General features: G+C 33.6%; 1 protein-coding gene across 1 annotated transcript in view; it reads left to right on the plus strand.

Annotated features, from left to right (window-relative positions):
- The window catches only part of LOC136840719 (uncharacterized), a 35,711-nt gene that overhangs the window by 19,265 nt on the left and 803 nt on the right, over positions 1–15,643 (plus strand). The window contains exon 5 of the mRNA XM_067107535.1: positions 14,088–14,337. Coding sequence (XP_066963636.1) covers positions 14,088–14,337 — 250 coding nt within the window. The remainder of the gene's footprint in view (positions 1–14,087; positions 14,338–15,643) is intronic.

The raw sequence follows: 15,643 nt of genomic DNA on the forward strand, positions 1-15,643 counted from the left end.
ATTGAGATATTAAGTCTCAGTAAGCATCGCTAACCCTTTTATTTCACTTATGCCTCAATGTACATTTGAAGGTGGACTCAGTGATGAACAGATGTTGAGCAAGTAAGATAGGAATTGAATGAAGGATGTGACCACCCTTTTGTTGGAGCCCACATTCACGCATACTAAAATGCTTTGTTCCCCAGGGGCCTGTTCTGTGGATGTCTGAGGGAGTGTTGGTATTGGGTGATGGGGTGAATGTAGAACAATAACTAGATCGGGTGGCTTTATCCCTAGATTGATGTTGGGCCTCAGCTAATTATGTAAGTTCTTTTTAATTTTATCCCCCCTGATCCCAACCCCTTGACAAGGTGGGGGGGGGCTTAGGGATCCACTGCAGGGAGAGTACTGTATGCTCTTTTGCTCTCTCTCCCCTCTCGACTTGGGACCACCTTGATGAGGTGAGGGGGGGCTCTTGAACCCCAGGAATTTGTTCCCAGGTTTGAGTCCAAGAGCCCCATATATTATTATATTTATTTGGATTAATTTTTGTGGAATTTTCCACTTTTGCTGAAATTTATTGGACATGATAAATAGGAAAAGATTTCATAGCTGGAATTGGGTTTATATCCGAAGCTAAATACAGTAGTGGGAACTGTGGTAGGACCATCAACTATCGATAATGTTTGGACCTGAGAGATATGAGGTTGATATCTCAAAGGTGGACTATTCTTTAGGGCTGGACCACAGATTCCATGGGGGTCTGGTTCTGGGGATAGGACTCTCAGCATTCTATCCGGTTTGCCCATAATATGATTAGGGTGGGGATGATTGTATTCTTGTAATATTTTCAGTCCTAGCAAGCAGGTTTGGCTTACACTTGGGCCACTCTAATCATGTTGTGCTATCCCCTATGGGGTAGGGTAGGGACACTGACATTTTGGAGTCGGTTCTCACTTGTGCCATTGGTGGAGGAATATACTCCATGAAAGGCTGATTATATGTTTTTAAGATTGTCAGGTTTATTTTTTTTTCTATACTTCAGTCTTTAGGCTTAGTAGTTTTAGGATTTAAGTACCCTTGGGCCCTTTGATGGTAGCGACTTGGCACAGTTGACAACCGCTGGAACTTCCTCTGACAACCTTTCTCGGGAAAATCAGAAAAAAACACTAATGCAATTACAATGGGGCCCTATGCTCCAATAAAAAACAATCTGAAAAAATGCAAATATCTTGACTGAACCTTGACTCACTTCGACTCCCTCTTTGGGAGTGGAAGTTGGTCAAGATTCCTGACTTTAGAAACAGAGAAGAAAATATCGGCATTGAAGTTAGAAAACTTCCTGTTGAATCGTCATTCAACTACTGAAATGCCATTCAAACGAATAAAAGCTCAGATGTGGTTGATAGAAACCACAACAAAAAATCAATCAGAAAATTACTTAACTATAAAAAATATTTATAATATAAAAGTACATATAAAAAATCAGGACAATATGAACCACAGTATTCCCTGGTAATGATAAAGAACCAATAGAAAATAATATACTGCTGGATTCACTTAAAAAAAGGTACAACAATGTACAAGATTGCGAAATATACAACATAGCCAGTAGACGGAGTAATGGAAAAACACTGAGAATAGCAAAGATAAAATTTGAAGGTCATGAATTACCATTAAAAATTAAAATCTTGGGCTAAAGCAGAGAAGTGAGACCATATATTCCAAATCCACCACAGTGCCTAAACTGTAGTACGTATGGACATACAAGGAAAAATTGTCGCAGTACATATATATGTGCGTACTGTATTGTGGACCTGACAAACACCACACAATGGAGGTGTGGTGAACCAAATTACGTGAACTGTGGACAAAATCACCGTGCAAGATCTAAGGAGTGTATGTATTATATCTACAATACAGAATTAAAATTACTTCAGGAAAGGACAGGAATGCCTATAAAAGAGGCCAGATTAGAATTGAAAGGAAACGAATGTTTTCTACTGTAATAAGATCAAATATTTGTTCAAATTCATTTGAGATTTTAAGAGAAATGGAAACACTAGAAGATAATACAAGCACCACCGAATTAATATTAAAAGATAGTTATGATGAATTAGAATCCAAAAAAAAGAGAGGTCTTTAGAGAGAACTCGCCCAAGACCAACAAAAAACCAACTATTATTAGAGATACATCCATTAAACTAAAGGCGGGAGACCTGAAGAAAGAACATAAACCAAAAAATAATAAGACTATACCTTTTTCTCCTAAAATAATAATAAAACCAATGGAAACAGATACCCAGAACATCAAAGAAATAGTAGAGGAACAAACCATTGACAAGAATAATTATGTGATGGGAGAAGAGATTACTCCACCACCAATAATTGGTGCAGCAAGAGTAAATGAAAAAACGACACATGAAAACATATGATGATGTAATGAATGTTTCATTGAACTGTGCAACAAAAACAAAAGCATAACAAAGAACAGTTTAACAAACACTATGCGAAATTTTATAAGATATAGAAATAAAGAAACTACTAATTTAGACACTCACGAATAAGGCTGTATAAAAGTGTACACATAATGCCTTATAAAGAAAAACAGATAAATGTTGTAAACAGAATTTTAGCAAAAATACAAGTTGATGATCCACAAAAAGAAAATAACAATTGAACACACTAATGTAATAATTTCAATAATTATATTATACAATGGAACGTAAATGGTCTACAGACCAGATGACATTTGGGAGAAATACAACGGTTACTGAGGGAATATGAACCAATGATATGTTTACAACATGTCAACAAAACAATATCAACAATAAATATACCTTAGTATCTACATCTAGAGAAGAAGAAGGAAATTTAGGTACTGTTATACTGTATATGTATATAACAAAGTAGACATCCCATATTAAAAGATGGGAAAAGAACACTTGATCCAAAAGATATAAGTAATATAATAGAAAATTTAGCAAATGTAAGTACTGTAGTGATAAAAATTTAGATGAACACTTCCACACAAAGAAAAATTATATAGAATTAATAACAGTAGATTTTGAAACAATAGAAGATGTGTATTATAATAGAAAATTTAATATGGAAGAGTTGGCATATGCGCTCTCAAACAGCAATAAATCTGCTCTTGGAGGTGGAAATATTTGTTTTGAGATGATCTGCCAATTAGTACCTTTGGGAAAGTCACTTATTAGGGTTTTATAATCATTTATGGCTTCGAAATTATTTCCAGATGAGTGGCATAAATCTATAACAATTCCTATCCCCAAACTGGGAAAGGATCCCAGTAATGTAAATAATTACAGACTAATTTCTTTAACAAGCTGCTTGTGCACATTGTTAGAGAAAGTGGTAAATGCTCGATTAATAAGGCACATTCGAGAAAATAAAATTTTTTCTCCCACACAGTTCAGGTCACAGTGTAACAGATGTACATTAGATTCTCTCTCTAACTTAGAAACCATATTCATAGAGGTTTTGAACGAAAACAAATTACTGTAGCTGACTTTTTTGACATTGAAAAAGCATACGATACTATGTGGAGGTGTGCTACATTAGAAATTTTTACAAAACAACAACAGCCGTGGACATTTACGTAGGTTTATCCAAAACGTTTTAACAAATCACAGTTTTTAGGTGAGAATTGATGATGTTCTGTGTAGAACATTTGCACTTGAAAATGGTGTTCCACATGGAAGCGTCCTTAGTGACACACTGTTTACTTTAGCAGTTAATAATATCAGTAATAATCTACCTATTGGCATTAAAAGTAACTTGTATATGGATGATTTAGCCATATATTATTCAGCATCTCGAATAAAACATGCAGAACGAATCATTAATAAAAGCATAGTAAAAATAGATGAATGGACCTCCTCTGTAGGCTTCAAATTTTCCATAGATAAAACTCAAGCAATCATGTTTTATAAAAATAAAAAGTGGAAAAAAGGTGAAGAAATAGATTTAAAAATCAGAAACCATAGTGTACCAATTGACAAAACAGCAAAATTCTTGGGGTTAGTATTCGATACTCACTTGACCTGGAAAGCCCACATAACATATGTAAAATCAAAATATAAAAGAGCATTAATTCTAATACGAAAACTATCGAAAACTACTTGGGGAGACGATGGACTTACCCTTACAGTACTGTATAAAGCAAGAGTTCTGTCTATCATTGATTATGGAAGCAGAGTATATGGCTCAGCATCGGACGCATGGGACCACCTTGACGTGGTGAGGGGGCTCTTGAACCCCAGGAATTTGTTCCCAGGTTGGAGTCCAAGAGTTCCATTTATCATTACACAAATGTTTGAATTAATTTTTGTGGAATTTTCCATTTTTGCTAAAATTTATAGGACCTGATAAATAGGAAAAGATATCATAGCTGGGAGTGGGTTTATGTCCGAAGATAAATATTGGGAACTGTGGTAGGACCATCAGCTGCCTGATAACATTCGAACCTGAGAGTTATCAGATTTATAGCTCAAAGGTGGAACTATTCTTTAGGGCTGGACCACTGATTCCATGGGGCCTGGTTTTGGGGATAGGACTCTCGGCATTCAATCCAGTTTCCTCACAACATGATTAAGGTGGGGATGATTGTATTCTTGTAATACTCTCAGTCCTAGCAAGTGGGTTTGGCTTACACTTGGGCCACTCCAATCATGTTGTGCCATTCCCTGTGGGGTAGGGTAGGGAGCGGACATTTGGCAGTCAGTTCTCACTTGTGTCATTGGTGGAAGAATAAAACTGCGTAAAAAGTTGATGATATCTTTTTAAGGTTTTCAGGTTAATTTTTTTTCTCCCTCAAATTTTTAAGCTAAGTGAAAATAAAGATTCGAGTACCCCTTGGCCCTTTGATGGTAGTGACTCGGCACAGTTGACAACCACTGGAACCTACTCTAACAACCTTTCTTTAGAAAAATCAAAATAGAATCCAAATGTAATCACACTGGAACCTTATGCTCCAGTGCACAACAAATCCAAAAAAAAATAAGTATCATGTTGACCCAACCTTGACTCATTTCGACTCCCTCTTTGGAAGTGGGAGTTGGTCAAGGTTCCTAACTATGGAAACAGAACAACAAATTTCAGCCCTAAGGTTGGAAAACTTATTAAAAAGACACGCAACGACAGAAATGTCATTCAGACAAATAAAAATGAAGACGTGGCTTATAGAAGCCACAACATAAAACCAAAAGACTTATCTATCCATAAAAAGTGTGAATGTAAAAGTAAAGAAGCATGACCCTATGAACACCTTTCAGGGTACTATTGTACTTCCTGAAAATAATGACCAGTTGATTGTGTTGAACTCTCTTAAAATGAGATATACCAAAGTCCATGATTGTGATATATATAACACCAAGTAAACAGAATAATAAAGTATTAAGAATTGCAAAAATAAAATTTGAGGGTTAAGATCTACCTCAAAAAATAAAAATTTTCTACCAAAATAGAGAACTGAGACCTTATGTTCCAAAGCCACTATGATGTCAAAATTGTATAAAATATGGACACAGGATGAAAAACTTGAAATGAACCTATATGTGCTTATTGTGGATCTGATGAACATGCCACACAAAGGAAATAGTGAGCCAAAATGTGTAAACTGTAGCCAAGATTATCATGCAAGGTCAAAAGAATGTATGTACTATATATATAATACATAATTGAAAATGTTACAAGAACGAACAGGGATGTCTATAAAAGGGGCTAAGTTGGAATTTAAAGTGAGAGGAATTCAAGATCCATCCAAGGAACATACCTATTCTTCAATAACAGGAACCAACAATGAAACAAAAGTACATAGAAATAGAAGTAACTGAGCACAGAAAGGTAAATCGCAAGGAGAAATTATTGCTCAAGGGAAAAAAACTAAAATGGCAAAGAATAAAGAAACAGGTACAAATGATATGAATAACATTATATGAAATTCATATGAAATATTAATGCAAATAGGAACACAGGAGGATGCCACTACGGAAGTAACAGAGGAGGGTCATGATAGACTAGAAATTAAAGATAAAAAAAGACCATTGGAAAGAACACCACCCAAAACAAAGAAACCAACAATTGTTAGAGAAACATCGGTCAAATCAAAGACAAAAGATATGAAGAAAGAACAAAAACAAGTTAAGAATATACCATTATCTCCTCACATAATAGTAAAACCTATGGATACATATATCCAAAATACCGAAGAAGTGGAAGACAACTGTACCATAGACAACAATGAATATGTCAAAGGAGAAGAGATTACTCCATCACCAGTAATTGGTACAACAAGAACAAATAAAGAAAGAAATATACATGACAACACTTGTGGATGTGATGATTGTTTCGTTGCATTGTGCAATAGTAGCAAAAACAGAACAAAAGATGGCTTAACAAACATTTTAAGAAAATTTATGAAATATAGAAAAACGAAACCACAGATTTGAGTACCCATGAACAAGTATGAATGTGCATTGAGCACTTACTATATTATAAAGAAAAACAAATGAATGTCGTGAGTAAATTATTAGAAAAAATCCAAGTTGATAATACAAAAAAAGAGAGTAAAACTCGACCGCTATAATAAAATATTTTTGATAGCTATATTATACAATGGAACGTAAATGGTCTGCAGACCAGATTACGCCCAGGAGGAATACAACGATTACTAAAAGAATACGAACGTATGATATTATATTTGCAGCATGTCAACAACACAATATCAACAATAGGTAAATATACCTTAGCATCTTCGTCTAGAGAGGAAGAAGGAAATTTAGGTACTTGTATATATGTACATAGCAAAGTATGTTATGACAAAGTACCTGTAAACTTTACTATGCAAATATCGAGTATTAGAATACTTATAAAAAACAATAATTACTGTATGTAATTTATAATTTATACAACCAACCCAATAAAAATTATGACTTTGACAAACTTAAAGAATTACTTAATAATGTCAAGGAACCTACATTAATAGTAGGCGATTTTAATGCTGACAACCCGATATGGGACTGTAATTGTACAGACTCAAATATAGCAGGAAGTAAAATAGAATAATTCATAGATTCATATGACATGTGCTGTATAAATGATAATGAAATCAGCACATATTTTTCTAAAACACGTGGCACATTTCCTCAATGGACTTAACTCTTATGTACAACAAACATAGTAGACAGATTGGATTGGAATACAGTTGACGACTTGCATACAAGTGATCATTTCCCAATATTAATTTCATTATTACAAAATAATCCCACCAAGCATGTCCCTCAATATAACATTTATAAAGCAGATTGGGAGCAATATGAATTCCACACCAGGAATATTCCACCAATTGAATATTTAAAAGACCATAATGAAACTAGTAAATTTCTTGTTGATTTCATTAAAAATGCTATTGATAAAGGAATACCAAAATCCAAATCGCATCCAACAAGACACAAAGTCCCATGGTGGTCTGAAAAACTAACAAAATTAATCAAAATAAAACACCAGATTGGAAGACAATTAGATAATTTGAATAGAAAGTTCAGTAAAATAAACAAAATATTACTGATATTAGAAGGAACTTTACAAAAACTGACTATATTATTATTAGAAATTGATACATTAAAATCTCTTTATAACAAAATATATGCAAAATTTAAAAGAGACGTAATTCAAGAAAGAATCATTTCATGGAAGAAATATGTATTAGATCTATCTAATAATACTCCCATACAAAAAATATGGGAAAAATTCAGGAAAATAAATGGTACCCATGTTAACCTTTATCCTACCGGCCACACTAATTTTCATGGAAATCTCTCTATTTTTGCATATTTTTATGTCATTATGATAACTAAGATCCAAACAAAATTTCAGAACCCTATCTGTTTTGACAAAGGAATTACAGCATGTTCCATTTAAGGAACATTGGATGGTTAATGATAATCGAATGTCATTCACAGATAATTTTATTGAACTACAAAATATACAGAAGTTTGGTACATTGGTGGTGTCCCATGTAAATTCACATGCAAAACCAAATGAAAAGGAAATAAATGAGATATCTTTACATTACATTATATTAGACAATGCATTTCTTTTATAACTTCTAAGCCTAATGCGAATTTTCAATCTTTTCCTACCCTATGAAAATTCTCAAAGCATTTCTTTCCCCTTTTGGCATGCAAACGTACATTACATTTTTTGACACATTTTTTTGTATTTTCTTGCAAATTTTGCATCTTCCTTGGGTTGTTGATGTCAGAATGTGATTTACTCCATCATAGCGAATGCCAACTGGAAGAGCGTTTGCACCAGTGGGATACCTGGGTCGTGGTACCTGCCTTACTGTGCCTTCAGATTTTATTAGAGACACTGTTATTTGCCTTCTAAAATCTACGTGGAACAAGTAATTCCTCTCAATTTTGCAATGCACCCTCCAAGCAGCAATTACAGCTACATTTACTGCATTCAGAAATAAGGGCCAGTACCATTTTTTCCCTCTAATCATTGGTCGATATAAAGCAGAAAGTCGTTCCATAAGATCAACACCACCCATTCCTTTGTTGTATGAATTGATGAGATGCGGCTGTGAAACATCTTTTACTCCACCTTTCACTCGCCTGTTCACAGTGTGGACAGGATCATGAGTTTCCCAATTACTTTCAATGCCCACAACAGCATTGTCATTCCATTTTGCAACATAGACTTTTCCATCACTGCGATGATCAAATGTACCCCTCTCCATCTTTTGCAGTTCTTTTGTGGTCGACAAGGCTTTTGCTGCTCCAGCACTGCGATTTTCTCTAATTGTCCCAGTTGCCTTAGCATTAGATTTAGCCAGCTGTACCAATAAATCGTAACTTGTAAAAAAGTTGTCGAAGTAAAGTTGGTGCTTTTCAATATTTGAGTGTGATGAAATCACAACCATTTTGGTAATAACACCCCTTCCAAGTGGCTGATTCCTTCCTTCTCCCTTTCCTTGATATAATTTCAAATGGCATGGATAACAATCATTTCCACAGAGACTCCAAATCTTGTACCCAAAACGAATTGGCTTTCCTCTTATAAACATTTTGGCACTGTGGCGACCATAATACGGCACCATTGATTCATCAACACTGAGAAGTTGGTGAAATACACCAAACTGAACCAGTCGATCATTTAGCGTGTTATATATTGGAGAAATCTTGCTCATCTTATTTCCTTGCTCAAGGTGCTGGTTGTCTGCAAAATGCATGTATCTCTTTATTTCAGAAAACCTGTTTTTACTCATTGTATTGGACACCAAAGGTACCCCCAAATCTGGCTGTGTTGACCAGTAATGCTGCTGCTCAGGTAAGGAAAGGTAGCCTGACAATAACAATATACCCAGGAGGTTTCTAACTTCTTTTTCTGAGACGTCAAAATTAGAATTGTTGTGATCACTATTTGCAAAGAGTTTAGTTTGGTCTGTAATGTAAGTTACTATCTCTAGTTTGGTCTGTAATGTAAGTTACTATTTCTAGTTTGGTCTGTAATGTAAGTTACTATCTCTAGTTTGGTCTGTAATGTAAGTTACTATCTCTAGTTTGGTCTGTAATGTAAGTTACTATCTCTAGTTTGGTCTGTAATGTAAGTTACTATCTCTAGTTTGGTCTGTAATGTAAGTTACTATCTCGTCTGAAAATACCTGTCTCGAAATTGTGTATGGTGAAGAATCATCTAGTTGTAGCAAATCATCTGGTAAAAGGATATCAGCAGAAGGAAGAGTCTTATCAAATGCACAATTCTTTTTCCACTTAGGCAGTTTTCCTCTTTGTTTTCCTGTAGCCGATTCTTCACCTTCATCAGTGTCACTTTCAATTTCTTCTTCAATTTCTGTTTGTCCTGCTGGTTCATGTTGTTCCTCTGGGTCATCTACAAGATCCTCGATGTCACTGTCTCGATCACCAGAATCCCCCGCAGCTGGAGGCAGTACCACCACTTTCACTATGTTATTGGAAGACTCGGCTATATCTAGTGCATCTTGCATTGTAGTTACTTTGGTCACTTTGCGATGCCCATAAAACGAGGGAGCATCCATTGTCTGAAAAAAGAAAAATATTGTGATCTTTAGCATTTATTACTGAATACATGAGTAAATATCAAATAAGGCATTGTTAGTTAGCGACTAAATAATTATTTGGCAATATAAGGTAGAGTAATACATACATTCATATATATATATATTATATATATATATATATATATATATATATATATATATTCATGATGTTGCCTTGTAATACGTATATCCTCCTATAATTTTGACATATTTACTTTTTTCATGTGTTATGTTTAATGATAATGATCGTTGAAGTGTCATATTTAGTTTGGCATCAGATCTCAAAAGAACTTGATTAAGTTACTTGATAGTGTAATTTAGAATTGTTATTATAATTTTAATAGTAACGTAATTTAGAACGAATATCTTTCGTGGTAAAAGCGTAGTATGTGAACACGTGTGTGTGTCCACCAGGGCTTGTTGTTTCATTTCAGTTGTCATCAGTTGAGATAAGAGCGAGCGCTTTGTTTTGGGTTAGCGATGACAGATTTGCAAAACAAACGCCGATTCGTCCCATACGGGCTCAAGACGAGTGATTTCATGTTGTTACATGCGTTGTTCGAGTCACGTATGCCACTTGGAGAGAAAGAATACATGTCCTGATCAATTACGTCATGTTTTGTAAGATTGCGTTCAAAACGTTTTGCTGGGGTGACGTAACTTTCTTCTAGAAGCTTCTCCGTTGTATCTCGCACCCAAAACGCTTTAGTGACGTCACCTCCCTGCTTAGAAGCTTCTTTAGTATCTCGCACCCAAAATGCTTTAATGACATCACGTAATTGTTTCACTGTTACTGGAATCCTAAAATTTGTTTCATTCTGAATTCTGAGACCAGTCGATTTGGTTCCATCTCTCTCTCTCTCTCTCTCATTCCTAATTAGGAAGAGATTACTTTTAACGTAATTTTTTGTGGTCACTTTTAACATTAACTTTTGAGATCTGAATTTAGCAAAGTTATTTAGTTCGTAACGGCGCCTGGTAAAACAGTGTGTATTGTGTAACGCAGCTGCAGCAAGTGATTTACAGAGGTTTTCACAAGTTGTGTAAGGTAACGTGAAATTTTACTTATTGATACCATGGTATGATAAGTTAGGAAATTTTGAACAAGTGAACTCATTATTGATAAATCTTGTGTATTTTTGTGTGTTTTTCTATTTACAATCTCTTTATATTTTCACATTTTTTTATGTTTGTGATGTAACATTTATTTACATAGCATTGTAAATATTTCTTGGTAATTTAACATTGCATACTTAATTTAACATTGCATACTTGATTTAACATTGCATACTTGATTTCATTTATTGAGATTTTCTTTTTAAATCTTGAGTAATTCTTGATAGTTTAAATTTTGCTTGATTAATTTAAATTCTTGATAAAATTTTGTGAATTAGATTTGTTTCATAATTTAATTCAAGAATTCATTGAGTTTTGTGTTATTTTCAACTAATAGTAAATTTTTCAGATTGTGAATTCTAAATAATTGTGAATTTTAATTATAAACTTTGAATCTGAAAATAAATTTTTGTATTTAACATTTTTAGAAAAACAGTGTTTCATTTATTGACCATCAGTGAATAGGATTGATTGTGCATGCATAAGGCAAAGTGATAAACATGTTTTGTTCTTTTAGTTTTGCTAAAGTGAATTAAGACCAGGGAGACAGTTAGAGTTTTTTGATGGAGTGATGCCCTTTTACTCTAGAAGATTTCTAGTTTAATTTTTGATACCTCACACATATTCTGACGAACTTAGTTTGATTTTTCAAGTGATTGATAAATAAGTTTATTCTTAAGGGATCACTGTTACCTTTAGAGTACTCAGTCGTAACAATTAATGTTATGAGAGTTCAGGTATCTGGCTGAAGTGAGGTATATTTTTTAAATTTGAGATTAGTTGTGTAATAACCAGGACTTGATACGCATCGTGACAATATATATATATATATATATATATATATATATATATATATATATATATATATATATATATATATATATATATATATATATATATATATATATATATATATATATATATATATATATATATATATATATATATATATATATATATATATATATATTATATATATATATATATATATATATATATATATATATATATATATATATATATATATATATATATATATATATATATATATATATATATATATATATATATATATATATATATATATATATATATATATATATATATATATATATATATATATATATATATATATATATTATATATATATATATATATATATATTTATATATATATATATATATATATATATATATATATATATATATATATGTAACGAGACAGAATTAACACCCTTTTGAAGGTGTAAATGTAACGTGCTCAACGATCTTTAATCATGAAGCGGGGCGTATGAACGTTCGCTCACGGCAACACTTACATCTATTTTTCTCCTCTTTCTCTCTCTCTCTCTCTCTCACCGTGTATCACCTCTCTCTCTCTCTCTCTGTGTATCGCCTCTCTCTCTCTCTCTCTCATCGTTTTCCGAAGTTCACCCACCCGAATCTCGCTCATTCTCACCAATACAGTAGAACATATAATCCGAAAATATCCAAGACATTTATTGCATCCGATGGATCTAAGTTACAGCACACGGAGGGATATGCTGCAGTATCCAAGATTAAAATGCATCATTATCTCTACTAGATACTTAGTATTTCTCTACAGCTGAGTTATGTGCAATAGCATCAGCCATGAAAGTAATTAAAGAAACCTCATTTAATAATTTTGTGATTTATATCGACTCAGAAGCACTGTAGAAGCTTATTCAAAGCTATCATCAAAAATAATTTTGTCCAACAAATTAAGTTTTCACTCCATAAATTGTATAATAAGGGAAAAAATATTGAAATATGTTGGATCCATGTCCATGTAGGGATTAAAGGGAATGAAGAGGCATATAAAGCAGCCAAAGAAGCAGTCCGCATGACAAGAGCAAATGTAAACATCCCTATTAGTGTCTATATAAAATATATAAAAACAATCATTGTAAGTAAATGGCAAAATATATGGAATGAAGAACCTGAAAACAATAAATTTAAATAGATAAAATCCAGTGTTGGAAAATGGAGTTCATCATATCAGAGAGAGAGAGGCATACAAGTAATTCTGACGCGTCTTCGAATAGGCCATACTCATTTGACACATGGACATGTAATGAACAGTCAATGTGGCTCTCCTCCCAAGTGCTCAGATTGCAAAGTGCTGATAACTGTGAAACATGTATTGTGTGAATGTCCAAAATATAATTTGCAGTGATTATCAAATTTTGGAAATAAACAGTAAAAGAAATTTTATCAGAATCTTCAACATTCTCAGTAATACCCATTTTAACGCTCACAAGGAGCTGTATTTCTAATTGATAAAATATAAAAAATAAATAGTAAAAATACGAAAGCCTAATAAATTTTAAAACAAGTAAATTTTAAAATTGTACTTAACTTATTCTGAATGTTAACATACCTTTTTAGTGATATGAGTATGTACCAGTATGAGAGCATATGCCTTTGTGCAACTTTTAATTTAATTTTCATTCATTCATCACCATACCGAGTGACGTATTTGGTCCCAGTGCTAGGCTTCTAACCTAGACCCGTTATTTCATCCAAATTCCTTCAATAGCTCCTATGAGCTGGTAGTCAGCTCATTGGTCTGGTTAAACTTTATAATAATAATAATAATAATAATAGTAATAATATTTAGCCACGTTATAACCTATTCTCTCCCCTGAAAGTGGACGGGGCGCGCTTACCTGCACTAAAATAAAAGAGCCGCCGCTTAAAGCAGAAACTATAGCTATTATAAAATGTCATTTTTCGGTTCAGAATCTCGTTTATTTCTTTATTAAAAGTAAATAGTTTGCATTTATTAAGCAGGTTAATGGTTTTATGTGTTAAGTAAATGGAGCCTTTTGAACATGTTTTGTTTTAAATGAATGTTGTTTCAGATCATGCATAATGGACAAGGATTACAGCAACCAAGCAAAGAGCCAGACATTGAGAAACCACCAGATGAGGAAAGTTTGTCGCAGTCTTGTGATGAAGGTGGAAATAGTGAAGAGAACCCACAAACATCTGAACAATTAAACCAGCCAAGTACTTCACACTTCATTCCACATGATTCTCAACCACAAAAGATCCAACCTGGGCATTTTCAGGTTGGCACCCTACAGTTCCAGCCATTTATGCCAGCTCCAGGTGAGTAATGTTCTGTTAAACTAAAATGCCAAAAACTTTCTTTTAGAGATTGCTTACTCTGGCAGAGATGTTTGTGCATCCCTTTGCTGTAATTGTAACGTGCAAGCCCATTTGGTATATGTTGTGTTAAAAGTTTCCTTATTTTGCCGTCTTTCTTGAAATCGAAAAGGCATGTGATACTACATGGAGGTATGCAACATTAAGAATGTTACATAAAAACAGCATCCGTGGACATTTACCCAGATTTATCCAAAACTTTTGAACAAATCGCACTTTTCAAGTGAGAATCGACGATGTATTGTCAAGTACTCTTCCACTTGAAAATGGTGTTCCACAAGGAAGCGTCCTTAGTGGCACACTGTTTACTTTAGCAGTAAATTATTTCTGTAATGATCTACCAGTTGGAATTAAAAGTAACTTGTATATGGATGATTTTGCCATATATTATTCAGCATCTCACGTAGAGCATTTAGGGAGAATTATTAATGAAACTACAGTATAATAAAAATAGATGAGAATGGGCCTCTACATGTAGGGTTTCCAAAATTTCTATACAAAAACTCAGGCAGTAATGTTGTATAAAAATAAAGAGTGGAAAAAGGTGAGGAAATAGATAAAAATATCAGAAATCACCCGCCACCAATTGGCCAAACAGCAAAATTTTTAGGATCATATTTGACACTCACTTAAACTGGAAAGCCCACATTACATACATGAAATCACAATGTAAAAGAGCGTTAAAAACTATCGAACACTACTTGGGGAGCTGATAGACATACCCTTACTGTACTGTATAAAACAACAGTAAACCGTACTATCTGTCATTGATTATGGAAGCGAAATATATGGCTCGGCATCAGACGCAACACTGAAAGCTTCTAGCCTAGACCTGTCGTTTCATCTAAACTTGGGCTGAATCTTATGAGAGCTGATAGCCAACTCAGTGGTCTGGTTAAACTGTTTTAATTCATAATAATCAGCCATAAAATAATGACAAACTCTCCTTCATGCAATAATTTTGTGATTTTTTAGCGACTCTAGAAGCGCCACTGAAGCTATTCAGGTTTACAAACCAAAAAATAAAGTTATTACTCCATAAGTGACATAACAATGAGAAAAATATAGAAATATGTTGGATTCCTGCCTGTGTAGGGATTGAGGGAAATAAAGAGGCTGATGAAGAAGAAGAAGAGCCCTTATGACATGATCTCATGTAAATATCCCAGAAGAAAGATTGTATAATATAAATAAAAGTAGGCATTATACAGAAATGGCAAAATAAATGGAATGAAGAACATGAATATAA

Source organism: Macrobrachium rosenbergii, chromosome 8, assembly GCF_040412425.1.
Source record: "Macrobrachium rosenbergii isolate ZJJX-2024 chromosome 8, ASM4041242v1, whole genome shotgun sequence".
NCBI classification, from domain to species: Eukaryota; Metazoa; Arthropoda; class Malacostraca; order Decapoda; family Palaemonidae; genus Macrobrachium; species Macrobrachium rosenbergii.